This window comes from Erinaceus europaeus, unplaced genomic scaffold (genome assembly GCF_950295315.1).
Source record: "Erinaceus europaeus unplaced genomic scaffold, mEriEur2.1 scaffold_435, whole genome shotgun sequence".
Taxonomy (NCBI): Eukaryota; Metazoa; Chordata; class Mammalia; order Eulipotyphla; family Erinaceidae; genus Erinaceus; species Erinaceus europaeus.
In genome coordinates, this window is record NW_026647688.1 from 42,657 (window position 1) to 62,329 (window position 19,673).

At 48.4% G+C, this 19,673-nt stretch overlaps 1 protein-coding gene across 3 annotated transcripts in view; it reads right to left on the reverse strand.

Moving 5' to 3' along the window:
* Window positions 1-17,732, reverse strand: part of EDAR (ectodysplasin A receptor) — a 29,844-nt gene extending 12,112 nt beyond the window's left edge. The window contains exons 1-8 of one of the 3 annotated variants that reach the window (XM_007537122.2): window positions 17,665-17,732; window positions 17,075-17,197; window positions 15,903-16,084; window positions 8,796-8,881; window positions 1,846-1,932; window positions 783-908; window positions 627-701; window positions 301-373 (exon numbers count right to left, since the gene is read on the reverse strand). In XM_007537122.2, the coding sequence (XP_007537184.2) occupies window positions 301-373; window positions 627-701; window positions 783-908; window positions 1,846-1,932; window positions 8,796-8,881; window positions 15,903-16,084; window positions 17,075-17,197; window positions 17,665-17,715 (803 nt within the window). In that variant the 5' untranslated portion in view covers window positions 17,716-17,732. Of the gene's footprint in view, window positions 1-300; window positions 374-626; window positions 912-1,845; window positions 1,933-8,795; window positions 8,882-15,902; window positions 16,085-17,074; window positions 17,198-17,664 lie in introns of all 3 variants that reach the window. The other 2 variants (XM_060184243.1, XM_060184242.1) reach the window with 2 other exon arrangements.
* Between the last annotated feature and the right edge of the window lie 1,941 nt (window positions 17,733-19,673).

Here is a 19,673-nt window from a genome sequence, read left to right on the forward strand (position 1 = left end):
TGTATGTGTCACCATGTATAAGGGCCCACATTCAAGCCCTTGGTCCCCACTTGAAAAGGGGGGGGAACTTCACATGAAGTGCAGCAGTGCTGCTGGTATCTCTCCGTCTGCCTGTCTTTCCTCTATCTCTCTGTCTCTCAGAGTCTATCAAAAATAAAATAAAAACTAAAGAAAAGAGGGGAAAGGGGGACAAAAGGGGGCCAGTGTCCCAAGCCTGGGCAGTAGATCCTTGGTGACCGGTGTTGGCTCACCAGGGAGCTGTACCCACTCTCAGCCAGCGGCTGCCTGCCAGTGGCTCACCTCTTGGCAGTCATCGCCGGTGCCGGGGTCAGCTTCTCGAATTCCTCTTTCTCTGAGAAGATCACCACGCCATCTGCAGGTACATGGGAGTAGGAGCGGGCAGAGTGTCAGCTGACCTCAGACTGGGAGGTTCACCCTCCCTGTGCACAGCCCTGACTGGTGACTGGACCGTGACTGGACCCAAACCCTCAGGAGGAAGTGCTGGTGGCCCTCTTATTACAGCCCTTGTCTAAGTGATCCCAGAAGCTGGGAAGCTGAAGCAGAAACAAGAGGGGCCCCCTCCACCTGGCAGACTAAGCTCAACTCTTGGGGCTCTGTGTGCAGACCTTGGGCCTCTTTCTTCTCCTCCTCCTTGGTGGCTGGGGCCTCCACGCTCTTCACCGGGTGGCTGGCACAGCAGGCTGTGTGCAGAGAGAGGGGGAGTGAGTGTCTGCTGAGCCAGCTGCCTCCAGGGAGAGGAGGGGAGCATAGGGAGCACTTACCTGGGGCTGAGGGCTTTGTCTTCATGATATAGAACATGATGATGAGGACAATGGCGATAGCCATGATGAAGATGGTAGACATGGCGATGATCAAGGCTGTGGCCAGGTGACCTTGGCCCGAGAGCTCTGCTGGAGTTGGAAGAGAAGGCAGTGACCTGGGGTTCATGTCTCTAAAGAATCTCCTCCTCCCAGTCAGGACCACAACCTCTGACAGCAATGGTGCTGACACTGGGATGCGTCTGGGCACTGGCTTGCAACCCCAACTTCTTAAAACTTTAAAAAAATATTTATTTATTTTACCTTTTGTTGCCCTTGCTTTTTAAATTGTTGTTGCAGTTATTATTGTTGTTGTTACTGATGTCGTCATTGTTAGATAGGACAGAGAGAAATGGAGAGAGGAGGGGAAGACAGAGGAGGGGGAGAGAAAGATAGACATCTAGACCTGCTTCACCACCTGTGAAGCGACTCCCCTACAGGTGGGGAACCGGGGGCTTGTACAGGGAAAAAACTTTTTGAGAGAGAGAGAGAGAGAGAGAGAGAGAGAGAGAGAGAGGCTACAGTTCTAGAGCTTCTTTTAATAGGGTGGGCACCAGGCTTGAACATGTGACAAAACCGTACTATCCAAGTGCCAGCTTGAAATACCAAATTCTTTATTTTATTTTTAATGATTTAATAATGATTAACAAAATTATAGGATAGGAGGGGTATAATTCCACAATTCCCACCACCAGAACTCTGTATCCCATCCCCTCCCCTGATAGCTTTCCCATTCTTTATCCCTCTGGGAGTATGGACCCAGGGTCATTGTGGGTTGCAGAAGGTGGAAGGTCTGGCTTCTGTAATTGCTTCCCCACTGAACATAGGCATTGACTGGTCAGTCCATACTCCCAGCCCAAAACCCCAAATTCTTGTCTCATCTGAGAGCTGAGCCTGGCAGGTTAGTTCTGGCCACCACAAGAAGTTCCAAGAGCTGCACACTTCATGATATGTCTTTCCTGTCATCCTCTTTTTTATGCCCACAGATGCAATGGTTTCTGAGTGGCCTCAGAAGCACCCTGCTTACCTTTGTGTGCGTGCAGGGAGGGGGGAAGGGTGCTGCTGCCAGACGTGCCAGGTAAATTGGCTGAGACTCCAGATGTGGCGCCCACACCTGTGCAGGGGAACCACAGTGTCAGTGGGGACACGCAGTGAACCCGCCTTGATCCTAGGTTATGAGTGGACTGGAGAGGGGGTGGGGAAGACACCCCCATTTCTTTGGGGACAATCCCTAAACAGTGTTCTACAAGCCCTGTGCCCTAGTTGCTGAGACATTCATCAAGTCTAGTGAGCATTTTGTCTTTTCAAAGATCACCTTTCTTTCTTTCTTTCTTTCTTTCTTTCTTTCTTTCTTTCTTTCTTTCTTTCTTTCTTTCTTACTTTCTCTTTCTCTCTTTTTCCCTCCTTCCTTCCTTCTTCCTTCCCTCCTCCTCTTCTTCTTCTCCTCCTCCTCTTCCGCCTCCTCCTCCTTCTTTTTCTTCTCCTTCTCCTTCTCCTTCTCCTTCTCCTTCTCCTTCTTCTTCTTCTTCCTCTTCTTCTTCTTCTTCTTCTTCTTCTTCTTCTTCTTCTTCTTCTTTTAACCAGAGCACTTCTCAGCTCTGGTGTGGAGGATTGAAGCTGGGACCTTAGGGCCTGAGGCATGAGAGTCTCTTTTCATAACTATTATACTATCTACCCACCACCTTCTTTCCTTTCCTTTCCTTTCCTTTCCTTTCCTTTCCTTTCCTTTCCTTTCCTTTCCTTTCCTTTCCTTTCCTTTCCTTTCCTTCCCTTCCCTTCCCTTCCCTTCCCTTCCCTTCCCTTCCCTTCCCTTTCATATTATTTTCTTTCTCTTTTTCCTCTAGGACTTGTTGCCAGTATGATTCTACTGTTCCCAGAAGCTATTGCTTTCTCTTTTCTCATAGAGAGCAAGAGAGGAATAGAGATAGAGAATAGAAGGAGATAGAGAGGAGAGATACTTGCAGAATTGTGCCAAGGTTCTCGAAGCTTCCCTCATATAGATGTGTGCTCTACTGGGCATGCCAGCACCAGGCAAAGGTCATTGTTTAACATCCACAGAGACACACATGGTATATAACCTGCTGAAACTAGCCACAGTGCTGGGGCTTTGCAAGTCTCTTCACCTCAGTGAAGTGAGATAGGAATGCAAGCCAAAAATGAGAAGAGTGGTCCAATGTCTTGTTGGGGGAAGTATTACTGAGTAATCCTTTCAATTACATGGAACATGAGTGTACTTTTAATGCATTCTCTAGTGGTAAAGTAAGTAATCAGTGTTCATGCCTTAAAAAATCATGGAAAAAAACCAAGACACAAGAAAGAAGAGGAGGAACCTCCCCCTGAACAAGCCTCATTATTTGAAGTGGACATTTTAATGCCTTTTCCTTTAGGGTTTTTCCTCTGACTAATATTTTTAAAATTATTTATTAATATCTTTGAAAAATAATGCTATTTTCTTTTTATTTCTTAATTTTATTATTGGATAGAGACAGAAATTGAGAGGGGAGGGGAAATATAGAGGGAAAGAGACAAAGAGACACCTGCAGCTCTACTTCCCCACTCATGAAGCTTTTCCCCTGCAGGTGGGGACCTAGGCTTGAGCCTAAATCCTTGAGCACTGTAATGTGTGTGCTTAGCAAGTTGCGCTGCTGCCTGCCCCGCCCCAAAAGTTTTATTTACTTATGAGAGAAAGAGAGAGAGAGAGAGAGGGAGAAGGAGGACACTATTCCGGTATGTGCAGTGCAGGGATTGAACTTGGGATCTCATACTTGAGAATTCAACACCCCACCCACTGCACCACCACTCAGCCTGCGTGTGATTATCTGCTTTCTAAAATTGTTGTCAGAATGCTGTTTAGTCAGGCACCTGACTCTGCTTGGAGATTGATTTCCACTGCATTGGAGGAAGCTTCTATGTTGTGATTTCTTTCTCTCTTTCTTTATGTCTTTACCTGAGAAAGCCCAGAGTGGCAAAGTTACAGTGACAATGAAACATGAACTAAAAGCAAGCAAGCAAGGAAGGAAGCAAGCAAACAGATTTCTGACCTGGGCTGGGAGGCCGGCTATCAAACACCAGCCCAAGAAAGTGAGTGAGTAAAAGCCCCCAACTGCCAGCAAAACCTGATTTCCCTCTTCAGAACAAACAGGACATTGAAAGCAAGCCAATCTATCTGTTTGGCCAGGGGCTCAAGGGACCTTCAGCTATGTGGTCAGGAAATAGAGCTACCTGTAGGCTCTGTTTCTGGGCCTGTCATCTTTGTCTATTCTTGTCCCTAGCTTGCTGGCTGAGGTTGGGTGGCAGTGCTTGGGGACACAGACCTGCCCAGACCTGTGGTCTAGGGGAGGGACAGTAAGAGCAGCCCAGGAGGGATGAAATCCCTTTGCCCCCACTCAGTAGGGCAGGTGACAATGCTATCAGCAAAGAGCGGTGCAGACCTCTGTGGGCTGGGCCGTGCTCTGTCCTGATTCATTCATTCTCCTCTGATGAGCTCAGCTGCTAACAACTGGGCAGCCTGGATGACGGTGGACATTCTTTGGTGTTCCCTGCCCTTGTGCTGAGCATACAAATGGTCTGCAGGAAGGGATATGGACAAATCTGCTAGTTTGTAAATTTTAAGTTCCTACATACTTTATCATCCACTTGTGACTTTTTAATTAAAGCATTCTGATTCCTTAAAAAAAAAAAGTCTTCTCTGAGCACATCTGAGTGAAATGGACCAGGCAGTGGGGACAGCAGGTGGCAAACAGGTGGCATCAGGGGACAGCCATCCTGAGGACAGTAGGGACAGCCATAGACTTGAGTCCCCAACCTAGGCCCTGCTCCAGTTTAAGAGGCTGAATTTAGTGCTTACAAAGTGTCTGGCATCTAGGAGTTTCCTCTGGAGGCCACAGTGTGTCAAAGTTAGAGGGAGACAATTCTCAATGTTGTTCCTCTGGGTTGGTCAACTATGGCTCCATTGCCCTGTGTGCAAACCTTCTACCTGGAGCAGTGCAAGGTCCACCGGGAAGGATCTAAGGTGGGAGTGGCTTTGAGGTCTATGGGCATGGCTTAAAGTAGCCATGCTTCTATCCATTGCAAAGATGGAGTGTGGGGAATGGCTTTGAGGTCTGTTCATCCACACCATCTATAGATATGCTAGTGACATATGTGAAAGCCTGGCTGGCAGTCTGTATAGGGCAACAATTTAGATTTAAGATGAAGATTTCTCTTTTTATTTACTTTTGTCATCAGTGTCTGCATGACTTTCCTGGTGACAAATTTTGTTTCTTTTTAAAAATTTTTTTAATCTTTATTTATTTATTGGACAGAAATCGAGAGGAAAGGGGGAGATAGAGAAGGAGAGAGACAAATAAGATACCTGCAGATATATAAGATACACTACTTGCTCACAAAAGCTTTTCCCCTGCAGGTGGGGGCTGGGGCCTTGAACTTGGGTCTGTGTGCATTGTAACATTTATGCTCAACCAGGTGTGCCATCATCTGGCCCCAGGCCAATTTTGTTTCTTTAAGATAGAGAGTGAGAGAGAGGAGAGTGATAGTGATAGTACTACTCCACTGCTCATGAAGCTTCCTCCCTTGCAGGTGGTTGAGGAAAGAGAGAGAGAGGAAGAGAGAGAGAGAGAGAGAGAGAGAGAGAGAGGCACCAGAGCTCTGGCAACTGACAGTGCTGGGAATTGAACCTGGGCCTCTGGGTCCTCAGAGACACAAGTCCTGCTCTCTCATTGTGCTATCTCTTTGGTCCAACAGCTTGTTTGGCCTTGCCAGCACCTTTCCTTCTAATTGTGCAGGGTCATCCCCCATAAACCCCAGCCCTTAGAAGCCTTGGTTTGGTAGGAGAGGAAGTAGGGCTGGGCGAGGGTGGGGTGGGGTGGGGGGAGGTTAGCTTGATTTTCTAAATTCCATGGGACTTAAATGCCATAGTGAAGTTCTAGCGGGAGGGTGGGGGTTTCTCAGAGTCTGGTCTTGGCCCCCTGAGAACTTTCTAGAACTGTGCATGCTCAGTGCCTCAGCACCTGCCCAGTTGGGAGAGGCCCAGTTCTGGGTGCTCTGATGGGAGCCAGCACCACAGACCTATGCTGGTCCCACATGTCTGGGAGAGCCATCACAAGTGGGGGGACTTCACAGGAGGCAGTTCTGCTGGATGCTGAGGGTGCACTTCACTCCTTGACGGGCTGCCCTGTGGCTTCTCCTGCCCTAACTCTGTGCCACATGCTTTTTCTGGGGTTTATAGAACCTACCGATCACCTGCTCAGGGGGTGGGGGCACTGATTTCCCACCGGGGACCCCAGGTCTTCTTTAACTAGTGGGTTAATTAGCAAAGGAAGCTAATTAATTAAGCAGGAAAGCACAATTTTAGAGACATTACTGCCTGGCTCATCAACTTCAGAAATTTGGCAAGTGAGGAGCGACATCCCTGAGGGGCCCTGATTGACACACAGCATCCCTGCAGGCTCACTTCTCTCCTTCCTCTTCACACTCCTTTTTGGGTGTGTGTGTGGGGGGGGCTTCACTACTCTGAGATAACTTTTTTCAGATAAAAGAGACAGAGACACACAGAGAGAGGCCACAGCATAGATGCTTCCTCCAATGCGGTGAGGACTGGCAAAGCAGTGTACTATCCACATGAGCTATTTGGCTGCTCCTGAGCTCTTACTCTTGTCTCCTCAAGTAAAGTCACTGTGGGAAGATGGGGTTGCTTAGGGTCTTGGGGAGAGCTAAAGAATTTGGAGTCTCAGTGTTCCCCTGTGAGAGTGGAGCTGGAGGGAGAGTAAGGCAAGTCCCCATTTGTGCAGGACTAGGCCCCAGCCTTCCCCCAGCTGTCCCCCAACACCCTGCCAACTAGTACTTCTAAGTGCAGGTCACAGAGATCACACACAGTGCTTTTTATTAATTTCTTCCTCCAAGTTTATTGCTGGGGCTCAGTGCCGACACTGTGAACCCGCTGCTCCTGGGGGCCATTTCCCCCCATTTTATTGGATAGGACAGAGAGAAATTGAGAGAGGAGAGGGAGATAGAAAGATAGACATCTGCAGACCTGCATCACTGCTTGTGAAGTAACCCCCTTGCAGGTGGGGAGCCGGGTCTCAAACCCGCCTCTTTTCTCGAGTCCTGCTAGTGCACTTAGCCAGGTGTACCACCACCTGGTTCCCCCACACGAAGTACATTCTCTGCTGATGTTACCTCAGAAAAGGTTGAGAATTAAACCCAAAGGAGATCACGAAAGAAAGTCCCCCCGGTGGAATCCTTGACCTGAAAGCCTTGTTGTCTCTCTCGTGACAGGTGGCTCAGGTAGAGTTTACATCGTGCCCCACAGGGCTCCATGTTCTAACGGTGGCACTCTGGTGACTGCCCTTAAATTCCAAAATATGTATGAGGAAGTCTGGGAGGTAGCACAGTGGTTATTGCCTGGACTTCACAAGTGTAAGGTCCTGAGTCCACACCCGAGTACTGCATCACTGGAGTGATGCTTTGGGTTTCTCCCCTTCTTCTCTCTCCACCATTAATAAAGAAATACATTTGGCTGACAAGAGAGCCTGCTTAGAGAGTGCACTTGCTTTGTCCTGGCATGGCCTAGGTTTTTTTAGCCTCCAATGCACTGAAGAAAGTGTGGTGGCTTTATTTTTATCTCTGTCACTGATTTTCTACCTGAGTAGTCAGTGTGGAGTGGTGAAACTCTGGTGACAACAAATAAATACATGTCTTTTTTTATTGTTGTAGTTATTGTTGTTGTTATTGATGTTATCACTATTGGGTAGGACAGAGAGAAATGGAGAGAGGAGGGGAAGACAGAGAGGAGGAGAGAAAAATAGACACCTGCGGATCTGCTTCACCGCCTGTGAAGTGACTCTCCTGCAGGTGGGGAGCCAAGGACTCAAACCAGGATCCTTATGCCAGTCCTTGCACTTCGCGCCATGTACACTTAACCTGCTGCGCTACCACCCGATCCCCAAATACACATCTTTTTAAAAGTATGTGATATTTATATATGTATATATATTTGCATTATGAAAATTTACAAATATACATTTTTCAAAATACATCTCAATTCACGATTTCACAGATCTTATCAAATATTTAGGTAATATTAAACTAATAATGTTGAGATAATTATAGGATAAACAATAAGTGTCACATGAATAAATAGCAAAGAGAGAAATGAACAAAGTTGTCACTGTCAAAACACCTTTATATTTCACTATCCTGTACAGAAGCACCAGGATAAATAACAAAGAACTTTTAACCAAGATATGAAATAAAGTATCACTGGGTGAGGAGCATATTGTTGTTAGTGGTGTTAATGTGAGGTTCCAAAGTCCCAGGTTCAATCCCTCGCACCATCATAAACCAGAGCTGAGCAGTGCTTTTTGCTTGGGGCTTGGTGTCTTTAGTGTCTAGACTGTGAATCTACCACTTTCAGTGGAAATTTTTTTCCTTTTCTTTTCTTTGGTAAGACAGAGAAAAATTGAGAGGGGAGAGAGAGGTATGGAGGGAGAAAGAAAGAGAGACAACTGCAGCCTTGCTTCACTGCTCATGGAGCATCCCTGTGGCCAGTTGGGGTTGGGGACTTGAACCTGGATCCTTGTGCATGGTGACATGTACACTCAGCTGGATGCACCAGTGACCAGCCCTCAATAAACTCAGGAGAATTTACAACTGTCTAGTGCTTTGCAGTTCTCTGCAAAGTGGCCTCTGTGAGCTCTGAAGTTTTTCCAATTGTGGTCCGAGATAAAGTGGAGACTCACAGAGCTGCTGTGATTTTCTGGGTGTGATGGAACTTCTCACTAGAACCTCCCTCCACAGAACTGACAGTCAGCTTGGGGTGGGTGGTGGGTGAGGGCTGGGGGCTGGCAGGGCACCTAGGGTGGATCTTTTCCTTGAGGCCTGGGTTTCCTGGCATAGCTTCCTTCTAAAACAGTGGCAGTAGACATCAGTGTTTGGACACCCCCCTCCCCCAAATCAGGAGCAAACAGGAGCACTCACACTCTTTGGTGTTGGGGGGTGCCAGGAGGCAGGAGTAGCAGACCATGCCATAGATGTTCCTCGGCCTGTTCTCTAGCATGTAGTAGCTACAGGGAAGGCGAAACAAGACAAGGCAGACAGGTGATCCCGGTTAGAATAGGCACAGACACACATGGCAGGGACCAGAGCCCCTAGACCTGGCAGCCTATACAGATCATAGAGTTTCCCAGGGAGCTTCAGGGTGCCTGGAAATGGGACATTCTTCCAACGTCAGACAAATGGTTACAGCAGTTATGGAATATACACAACAAAATATTACATAGCTACAAGAAGTGTTGACATATTCACCTTTGCTACAGTGTGGATTGAACCAGAGGGAGTTATGATGAGCAAGATGAGCCAGAGGGAGAAGGACAAATACTGGAAGATCTCACTCACAGGTGGGCTCTAAGAAGCAAGGCCAAGGACAATCCTGGATAACTCCTTTAGTCCATCACAGCAGATTCAGGGGCTTACAAGGGAGGAAGGGAGGAAACGAGGACAGAATGGGGAGCTAAGTCCCTGTGGGGGAACAGGTTGAGGGTTTGGTGGAGGGTGAAGGGTACTGACACTTTTGTCTTGGGGAAATGTAGAAATGTAACCTCATTCCAACAAACCTGTAAATCACCATTTCCCCAATAAAGTGATATTAATGTTGGAGAAAGGGATATTCTTCATACAGCCTCCCCCTTTTAACTCTTTTCCATGACTGGTTCCTTCCACTGATGGATGTATTTAGTGAGCACATGATCACAGTTTTTCTCAAGTTCATCCTTCTGAAAGCTGTCTGTGCCCATGGGGTGTTTTCAGAGGAAAGAGTTAGGTCCATGTGGGAGGGGGACATCTCTGTAGCTTGGGGGTCTCCTGTGAGCCCCTATACACTGGGACCTCCAGGCTGACCTGAATGCTTGCTGATAAGTCCCAGTCACGAAAGACATGTCTCTGATATCTGATTACTGTAAAAAATGGCGACTAATCCCTAGCACTGCAAAAACGGTATCATCTGTTTTCCATCTACACCATGCCTCGGCCTCGCGTGAGCTTAATGTGCAGCTTGGCGATACGAGAATCCGGCATGAAGCCCAGCCAGTCTATCTTGGCATTACTCTCGATTGCACTCTGTCATTTCACGAACATCTCATAAAAACTGCAGCAAAGGTGGGCGCGAGGAATAACATCTTTGCAAGACTGGCCAGATCCTCATGGGGCACGAGTGCTTCCACACTACGATCATCATCTCTGGCATTATGCTATTCCACTGCAGAATACTGTGCCCCAGTATGGTTCCGTAACCCCCATGTCCACTTGGTCGATTCCAAATTATATTCCTCCATGAGGATAATTTCTGGAACCGTCCGTTCCACCCCGGTTCCATGGCTGCTAGTTCTTAGCAACATTGCCCCGCCAGATATTCGTCGGGATGCGGCATCATCTAAGTTCATTTCCCACGTCTATGCTCGACCGGACCTGCCAATATACGCCGGATATCTTCACCCACCCTGTCTAACACTTGACGTCTCGTCACCCAATCTGGTCCCCTATGCCTACACTGAACTTCTCTGTTCCAGTCTCTTGGAAACAGAGTTGGCAGTCAGCTGAGGTAAAGAACAAACACCTCATCACAGACCCCTGCAAGCATCAACCCGGCTTTGACCTAGCACGTTATGATTGGGCCCTCCTCAATCGCTATCGAACAGGCCATGGCCGGTGCACCGCTATGTTCCATCGCTGGGGAGCCAGAGACAACCTGAACTGCCCCTGCGGCTCCAGACAGACTATGACCCACATAGTCAACAACTGCCACCTCTCCAGATTCAAAGGAGGTCTCGAAACTTTACATCAGGCTCAACCTGACGCTGTTGACTGGCTACGGAAGAAGGGCAAACGCTAGAAGAAGTCCCATGGCAGTTGGCCAGTGGAGGGAGTGTAACAGACAGAAAGCCAATGGCTTTGTGGAGTAACAAAAATGACCAGCACCTGGAGTATTACCAGGCCTCTGCTGAAGTTCAAGTCATACTGGCCATGTAAGGGTGAGAGCTCATGCTGGACTTGTCCAACTTGGGATATTTTGCCACTGTGGTTATTTGCTGGGATGTGGTACCTGCATGACTAATCCATTGTTCCTGGTGACCTTTTCTTTTTTCTTTCTTTTTCTTTATTGGGGGTGGGGATTAATGGTTTATAGTTGACAGTAAAATACAGTAGTTTGTACATGTGTAACATTTCTCCATTTTCCACATGACAATCTAACCTCTTCTAGGTCCTCCTCTGCCATCATGTCCCAGGACCTGAACACTAACCCCAGAGTCCTTTACTTTGTTTGGTGCAATACACCAATTCTAGTTCAAGTTCTGCTTTGTGCTTTCCCTTCTGTTCTTATTTTTCAACTTCTGGGTGACTTTTTTTATTATGGTGATGCAGAGGATTTAGAGCGTCTTTGCATAACCATTATGCCTATCTACCTCCACCCTTTTTCTTTGTCTTTTGATAGAGACAGAGAAATAGAGAGTTGGGGAGAGATAAAGAGAGATACCTGCAACATTGCTCCTCCACTTGTGATGCTTTCCCTCCTGCAGATGGGGACCAGGGGGTTGTCACCCATGGGAAGTGGGTTCAATATTGCAAGTTGGTAAAAATGTTTCCCTTGCTATATGTTTCCATCATGAGATGGAAAAATCTCTGTCTGCAGCTGGATTTTTCCATGACTGCATTTAAACTCTATTTCTACCTCTTTCTCCCCCCCCCCCATTTTGTTTTTACCAGAGCACTGCTCAGCTTTGGCTTATGGTGGTGCAGGAGATTGACCTGGGGCTTTGGAGCCTCAGGCATGAAAGTCTCTTTGCATGTCCATTATGCTATCTCCCCAGACTTAATCTCTCTCTCTGTCTCTTTTCCACAGCAGTGCCCACCCAGCGCCCTTTTTAGCAGCACAAGGTAGGGTGGGGAAGGCCTGTTGGGGCGGGGAGCGAGCAGCACTGTTCCCAGTAACATTGTGATTGTGCCTGCTTGCCTGTCCTCACTGCCTTTTATCCTCAGTTCTTGTAAACATTCATTAGCCAGTCTCAAAACACCCTGCTAGAGAAGCCACAACAGTGATGTCCTCAGTGGAATCTTCTAGAAAACTTCCCTCAGTAAGTGCTCTGCCTCTAGAGACACTCTGGGCTCAGGTTGTGGTGGATGCCCCTCAGATGAGGGCTGGACTCTAGATCTGCCATTGGCCCTCACCCCTGACCCTTTCACCTCCGGGTCCCCAGCATCCAGAGCTGCGTGGCTCTCAACCTGGTGCTCAGTTTCCTTCTTGCCCGCCTTGGGCACATCTCCTCCATCCTCTATCCCAGGGTGGGTGTCCCATCCTTAGTCTGTGTCCCCTCTGCCTGTGTGGGCGTGGAGGAGGAGGGGAGAGATAGGCAAACACCAGCTGGAGAATACATTGAGAACAAGTTCTCCACACAAGTTCTAAGTGCCGAGAGAGAGAGAGAGAGAGAGAGAGAGAGAGAGAGAGAGACTGAAGCTGGAGGCCCTCTATGCATTCTCTCTGCTGGAAGTAAATGTGCAGCCCAGCCCTGCCTACACCGTCCTGGATGCAAGTTCCATCTTAAGCAAAGCATTGTGGTCACCAGGGTGGGAAGGCCTTGGGCCAAGGATAATTCCATTATGGCCCCTAGGGCTACCAGGATGTGAGCCATCCTGTCTTGGCACTCAGGTACCCAGGGAGCTTCTCTCTCTGATTCCCTGGAATTGCAATTTAACCCTTGTCTGACAGCATGTCTGGATTGAGCTGTGAGGTGTTTCAAATGGCTCAGTGAAGAGCCAGTACTGTGGGGGTCAAGGACAAGATCTATTGTAATGGGGCTTCTAAAATCTTCTATTCAGGGAGTGACTGCCTTGAGGCAACAAGTGTCTAAACTTTTCCTATGCTCAGGAGCCTGAAACATGTGATAGATGTCACTGGGGGCCTTTGGTCCTCTCCAATGGGCCACCATGTGGGACATTCATTGTGCCCTTAGCTCTGCTACTTGCCTCCCACATGTTGGAAGGGTGTGGCTGTGGTGTGGCCTATAGCCAACTGGAGCTTGTCCAGGGCTAGGAGGATGCCCACTGGGGAGGTTGTGAAATCTCACCTCTCTTCCTCTTTGCTTTTGTTCCCTGTCCTCCCACACAGGCCTTTCTCAACAGGAAAGCCCCAGGTCTACTCAGGGCTCATTGTCCCTGAATCTTGGGGGATACATTTGGATGCACAGCAGAGGAGTGGGAGGTGGGTAGAGACAGGGTTTGCCAAAGCAATGGGTGCACGACCTACGGCCTTGGGGAGACTACTGGCAGCCCAGGAACCACTTGAACCCTGGAATGAAAATAGCCTTTCATGGAGTTAAGTGGCCAGCTTGCCAGAACTCCTTGTAATCCTTCTATGTCAGGGGGCATGAGTGTACCAAGCCTAGTGGATGGAAAAGGGAGTGGGAGACCTCTGGGGGTGTCCCCCCCATAAGCCTGGCCATGAATATAGGGGCCAGAGATAAATCAGGGTGGGGGGGCTTCTATTCGGCTGGCTTGGAAGTTGAGGGTGGTTTATCTGAACAGACATGTCATATCACACAGCCAGGTGGGAACCAATGTGTGACTTCATATCCTGGGGATGTGTCTCCTGTGTCTCCTGCACTGAGTCCTGGGTGTGTATGCCAAGTACAGAAGCTGGTTGTGGTCTTATTGTCTTCATAGAACAGAGAGGAGTACATGCCAGCTTCCTACTGATGTCACAGTTGTGCCCTTTGCCTTTTTTCTCTTCTTTAAAATTTATTTAATGAGAGAGAGAGAGAGAGAGAGAGAGAGACCCAGACATCATTCTGGCACAAGTGATGCCAGGGATCAAATTCATGACCTTATACTTGCTTTATCCACTTCTACCAGGCCTTGTTCCTAGAGCAGGGAGCTTATGCCATGAAACACTCTCTGGCCAGTCTCTCATGGCCAAGCAATGTTCATTTGGTCATAGAGCCAGCTTTTCTGGCAATCTGGGTCACATTTCCATGGGGCAGAGTCATTTGCTGAGCAGTTCTCAGAGCTTGTCCTTTCTGGAGCCCATCTGGGGAAGCGGCTTCCACATCAACCAACATGGACAGTGGGGTTCAGGTTTTGCCACTGAGCTGGTGTTTCTACCTGTTTGACAGACTGAGATCAATCTGGATGTCATAACCACTTCAAGTGTTCAAACACACCTTAGGCTTTATGACAGAAGTCCTTAAGAGGATAGTAGTCCAAGATCGTGGCAGCTGAACCTGCACACCACATCTGCTCATGGTAGACATAGCCTGACCACTGGCACATAGGCACAAACATCCTCCTAGACAGCAGATACCAGATACTATCACAAGGGAAGATGGACCTTGGTGATGTCCAGTCTGCTTCTCCATATCAGAACGAGGATATCTGTACCTAGAACATCTGACCCAAGTCACCCATTTATAAGATTTACATATACATGTTTTGTTATATGTACCTAGCTGAAATCCAGAAAAATGCCTGGACTGTCTTATCCATAGCCCTTGCTCTGTAAGCAAATACAACTTGTTTTTCTCTATCTAAGACTCTGCCTCCTTTTCTCTCTGTCATCCTACTAGTTCTTTCCCTCTTGCAGCCCAGGTCTTGACAAATGGGCTGTCATCTACACACCAGCCAAAACAGATAACTCAGAGACCTCTTCAAAATGTCCTTCCCCACATGCTGCATCATGACCACTTCCATCATCTCAATCTCCACTTGGTTACCACCCCCACCATCTCCACCATGACCACCTTCATCATCTCTATCATGACCAGTTCCATCATCTCCACCATGACCACCTCAGCTCCACCATGACCACCTTCATCATCTCTATCATAACCAATTCCATCATCTCCACCATGACCACCTCCATCATATCCACCATGACCGCCTCCATCATCTCTATCATAACCAATTCCGTCATCTTCAATGACCACCTCTACCATCTCCACCATGACCACCTTCATCATCTCCACCATGACCACCTCCATCATCCCATCATGGCAGCCTCCATCATCTCTATCTCCAGTGTTATCACCTCCATATCCAATCTGTGTCAACTGCCCCCACTTCCATCATATTCACCATCACCACCATCATCACCTCTGTCATCTGAACCATCTCTACCTTCACCAAACTCCACCACTCCCATTCCCATCATCTTCTCAACTCTCATCACTCTCTTTTTTAAAAAAAATTACTTATAAAATAAAAAAATAGAAAATACTGACAAAACCATAGGATAAGAGGGGTAAAATTCCACATTTCCCACCACCAGAGTTCGATATCCCATCCCCTCCACTGGAAGCTTTCCTGTCCTTTATCTTTTAACTCACATGTCACAGCTTTTGGTTTCTATCAAGGAGCCACCACAAGCATTATGCTTCGTGGCCACTGGAGGGGGCAGTGGCAGCTGGGCTGGCATTTCCCAGCTGTCAAGGAAATACTTCCTCGTCCAAAATGTAACTTGCTCATATGTCATGCAGGGGAGGGGAAGACTTTACCTTCATGTCTTTTCAGTGAACCACTTTTTCATTTTGCTGTTTTGAGAAGAATTTTGCTACATAAGTGGGGGGAGTTACAGGCCTCGTATATCAGTAACTCAGATATTCCTAGTAGTTGCTTTTGCCTCCAGTTCCCTGCAGAACACTAGAAAGAAAAATTTTGTGTGACATCTTAATTCTCTTTTCTTTGTGGGTGCTCCTAGGGGTTCCTCACTCCAGGCTGACTACACTATCCATGTGAGCCATTCTTATGGCTCCATCTCCTTTTCTACAAAATATTCCACATGTGTTATCTCACTGTAAGCATTTGAAACATGCATTTGACTGGAGACGTAAGGACAAATGTTCCTGAAAGCGACGCAGAAGCTAGGTGTGAGTGGGCTGCCTGTCCCCTGCTCAATGTCATGCTTCCTGACCTCACATTCGTGCCCTGTGTGGGACAGGACAGCCAGCAGGTTAGATGCCAGACCACAGGCCCCAGGGCTCATGGTTATGGAGGTCCTTAGCACTGGGCACCTGTCTCCCCAGAAAAACACTGTGTGCTTACCCAGGCAGGCAGGGCCCACACTCAGCATCGTTCTCCATGTCTCCTGGAGTCAGCACGGTGGCCCGGAAGAAGCCCTCACAGTCTTTGTGCCGCCGGCATATCTGGTAGCCACCTTTGGAGAACTTTTCCGCGGGGCAGGGCACACAGCCGTAGTCTTCATCTTTGGTGCCATAGCCACAGGACTGGCCAGGAAGGAGGACAGAGAACACTATGAATACCCCAGCCCCTCGCCTTGCTTGGGCCTGTGGGACTCAGGGACACACTGGGTGCATGGGGGTGGTGGCACTGCCTATTTTCCAGAAGCTTCTCTTGTAGAGCCCTGGCTTCCTGATTTGTCCTAACTGTACCTCCTTATACCCCTTCCTCAGGACTCCCAGGCTTCAGATGTGATGCTTCTGGCAAGTTCCTGAACAGATTATACACAGCTATTGTGCTGTGTGAACCTAGTGTACAGTACTGATCTACTTACTTCTTTTGCCACCAGGGTTATTGTTGGAACTCAATGCCTGTATGACTCTACCCCTCCCAGCAGCCATTCCTCCCTTTATGATAGAGGGTGAGAGACAGAGAGGTAGAGAGGGAGGTAGAGATAGAGTGGAGGAAAGACACAGTAGCACTATTCCTCCACTCATGAAGTTTTCCCCTGGCAGGTGCTCCCAAGTGGTGGCCTAGGGCTTGAACTTGGGTCTTTGAGCACAGTAACAAGTGCACTCTACTGACTGAACCACATGTTACCCTCTGTATATAATTTCTAGCTGCAGTGGAAAGGCCCTGACATGTGTGCATCTCCCTTCATTGCATGGGGAATTACTGTGGTGGTTCGACACCAAACACACACATACACAGACACACACACACACATCTGAGACAACCTTCCACAGATGCTCAGCCCCTCCTGTACCAGGTGAGCATGGTTCTTGTGCTCACTGCAACTCCAGCTATTTGATCTTGGCTCTTTATGTAGCACTGGGGACTGAGCCCAGGGCCTCCCACATTCAAGGCATATGTTCTACTGTTAAGTCAATCCCCTGCCCCTGACCATTCAGTCTTGGTGCTCAAAGACTAAAGACAACTGGCTTGATCTAGCTTGGAGAGCATATGCCTGGGGGGTGGTGGTGGGGTATGAGCTGGTGACACCTATGAGGCAGGGCTGGGTTGGGGGCAGGGCTTACCAGGTAGGGCTCCTCCCCTGGCCCACACTGGGGACACTCGTGGCACAGCCCGGTAGTCTGGTTGTAGTATTCATTCTCGCCGCAGTTGGAGTACTCAGCCCTGGCTGAGCACAGCAGGGTCACCTGCCACAGAAAAGGGTCTTTTGTCCTCCTTACACACACACACACACACACACACACACACACACACACACACACACACACACACACGCCTATTGGGGGTCAGTACCTGAGAGAGTTGGGGATGGGAACTGTGGAGGGTCTCTTGCTCAGGGAGTCAGTGCCCCTTGGTGCCTGGGGCTGATACAGGCCCTCAATCATATCCCACCATGCAATACTATCCAGGCTTTTCCCAAGACCTGCTCAGCTATTTCCACAAGGACATCCAGGGTGGCCTTGCTTGAATCTGGGGTGCTTTGCAGATAGTGGAATACCTGCAAGGATATGCCCACTGTCCCCATTACACAGCTGTGGCTGAAGAGGTCAGGAAGCCACTATAGGGATTGGATGGACATGGCTAAGGGCAGTCTTTATGGGAGCACTGGAATGAGTGAACTGGAATAGGGCCCTCCCTCAGTCCCCCAACTTACCACCAGGATGGGGAGCCAGGGTATCTGCTTGCCACATCCCATATGGGCCATCCTCACCAGCTGGTCCTCCTGAAAGACACACACCATCAACACAGGCCCCTGAGCATAAAGGACCATTCAGTACACAGGTAGGAACCAGCACTCCCAAAAGAAAGGGTGGGTTCTGATTCTTGGGCTGTCAGGGCCAACTCCATGTCATTTCTGTTCAAGGGGTGGGGATGAGGGAAGGGCCTGTTGGTAGACGCAGGAACAGGGCTCAGGGAAGGGCCTGTTGGTGAGACCCAGGGTGGTGGATGTGCCTAGAGACTTTGAAGAACCTGGAACAGGGGCTTCCAGGTAGTCCTGCTCCTTTGGCCCCAGGGGACTGGAGGAGGGAGTACCAGGAGTTGGAATCTGACTGCTCTCTCTCTAGCCTACTTCCCATCTCTCTGAACTACTGAGAAGGTCTCTCCCTTTTGCCTCCACTTTTGTCAAAGTGATTGAAGAATGTGGGACTTCAACTACTTCATTGTACAATAGAGGTATCTGAAGACCAGAGAAGTGAGTGGCTTGCCCAAGGCCACACAGCACTTCACAGCAGAGGATGGCCATAGGCATTCAGATGCTTCTCACCAATCTCAAAGCCACTGAGAGCTATTCTTCCTCAGAAAAGAGCCCTGTGCTTCCCATTCAGAGCAACTTTGCTCAGGACCTTGGCTGAGCACTCGTGTGAGCACCCACTCCTCATGGCATCTTTCCTACTCACTGATACCTGACTTCCATGCTGATGGTGCATTAGTGACAAGAAGCATGCCCACTTCTGATGACTGTGCCAAGTGAGGAAACTTCCAAAGCCAACCACAGACTCAGACTCTAGCAGTCACATTAGGCCTACTAAAGAAAGGTCTTTTTTTTTTTTTTTTTTTTTGCCTCCAGGGTTATTGTTGGGGCTTGGTGCCTGCACTATGAATCCACTGTTCCTGGAGGCCATTTCTCCCGATTTTGATTTTGTCATTGTTGCCATTAATGTTGTTGGATAGGACAGAGAGAAATTGAGAGAGAAGGGGAAGACAGATAGATACTTGCAGACCTGCTTCACTGCTTATGAAGTGATGCCCCTGTAGGTAGGGAGCTGGGGGCTTGAATCGGGATCCTTTTCTACAGAAGATGAAAGACACAGAGAGATGGATAAGAGAGAGAACCACCCCACCACTCCTGAAATTTCTGCCCTACAAGTGCGAACCAGAGGCTTGAACCCAGGCCCTAATGTATGGTAGGTAACATGTGTACTCTATCTTGTGAGCCAACACCAGGCACCCTCTGCCTCCCCCCCAACCCGACCCTGCAAGATCCCTTCCTTCCTTCCTTCCTCCTTCCTTCCTTCCTTCCTTCCTTCCTTCCTTCCTTCCTTCCTCCTTCCTTCCTTCCTTCCTCCCTTCCTCCTTCCTTCCTTCCTCCTTCCTTCCTTCCTTCCTTCCTTCCTTCCTCCTTCCTTCCTTCCTTCCTTCCTCCCTTCCTCCTTCCTTCCTCCTTCCTTCCTTCCTTCCTCCTTCCTTCCTTCCTTCCTTCCTTCCTTCCTTCCTTCCTTCCTTCTTCTTTCCTCCTTCCTTCCTTCCTTCCTTCCTTCCTCTCTCTCTCTCTCTCTCTCTCTCTCTCTCTCTTTCGCCTCCAGGGTTATTGCTAGGGCTCAGTGCCTGCTCTAAGAATCCACTGCTTTTGTGGCCATTATTATTATTATTATTATTTTTGATAGACTAGAGAGAAATGGAGAGAGGAGGGGAAGAAAGAGAAGGGGAGAGAAAGATAGACACCTGCAGACCTGATTCATTGCTTGTGAGCTGGAGGTTCAAACTGGGATCCTTGGATGGGTCCTTGTGCTTTGTACTATGTGCACTTAACCCAGTATACCTCTGCCTGTCCCCCAAGATCTTTCAATTTCTTTTTTAAAATATTTATTTATTCTCTTTTGTTGCCCTTGTTGTTTTTTATTGTTGTAGTTATTATTGTTGTTGTTATTAATGTAGTTGTGT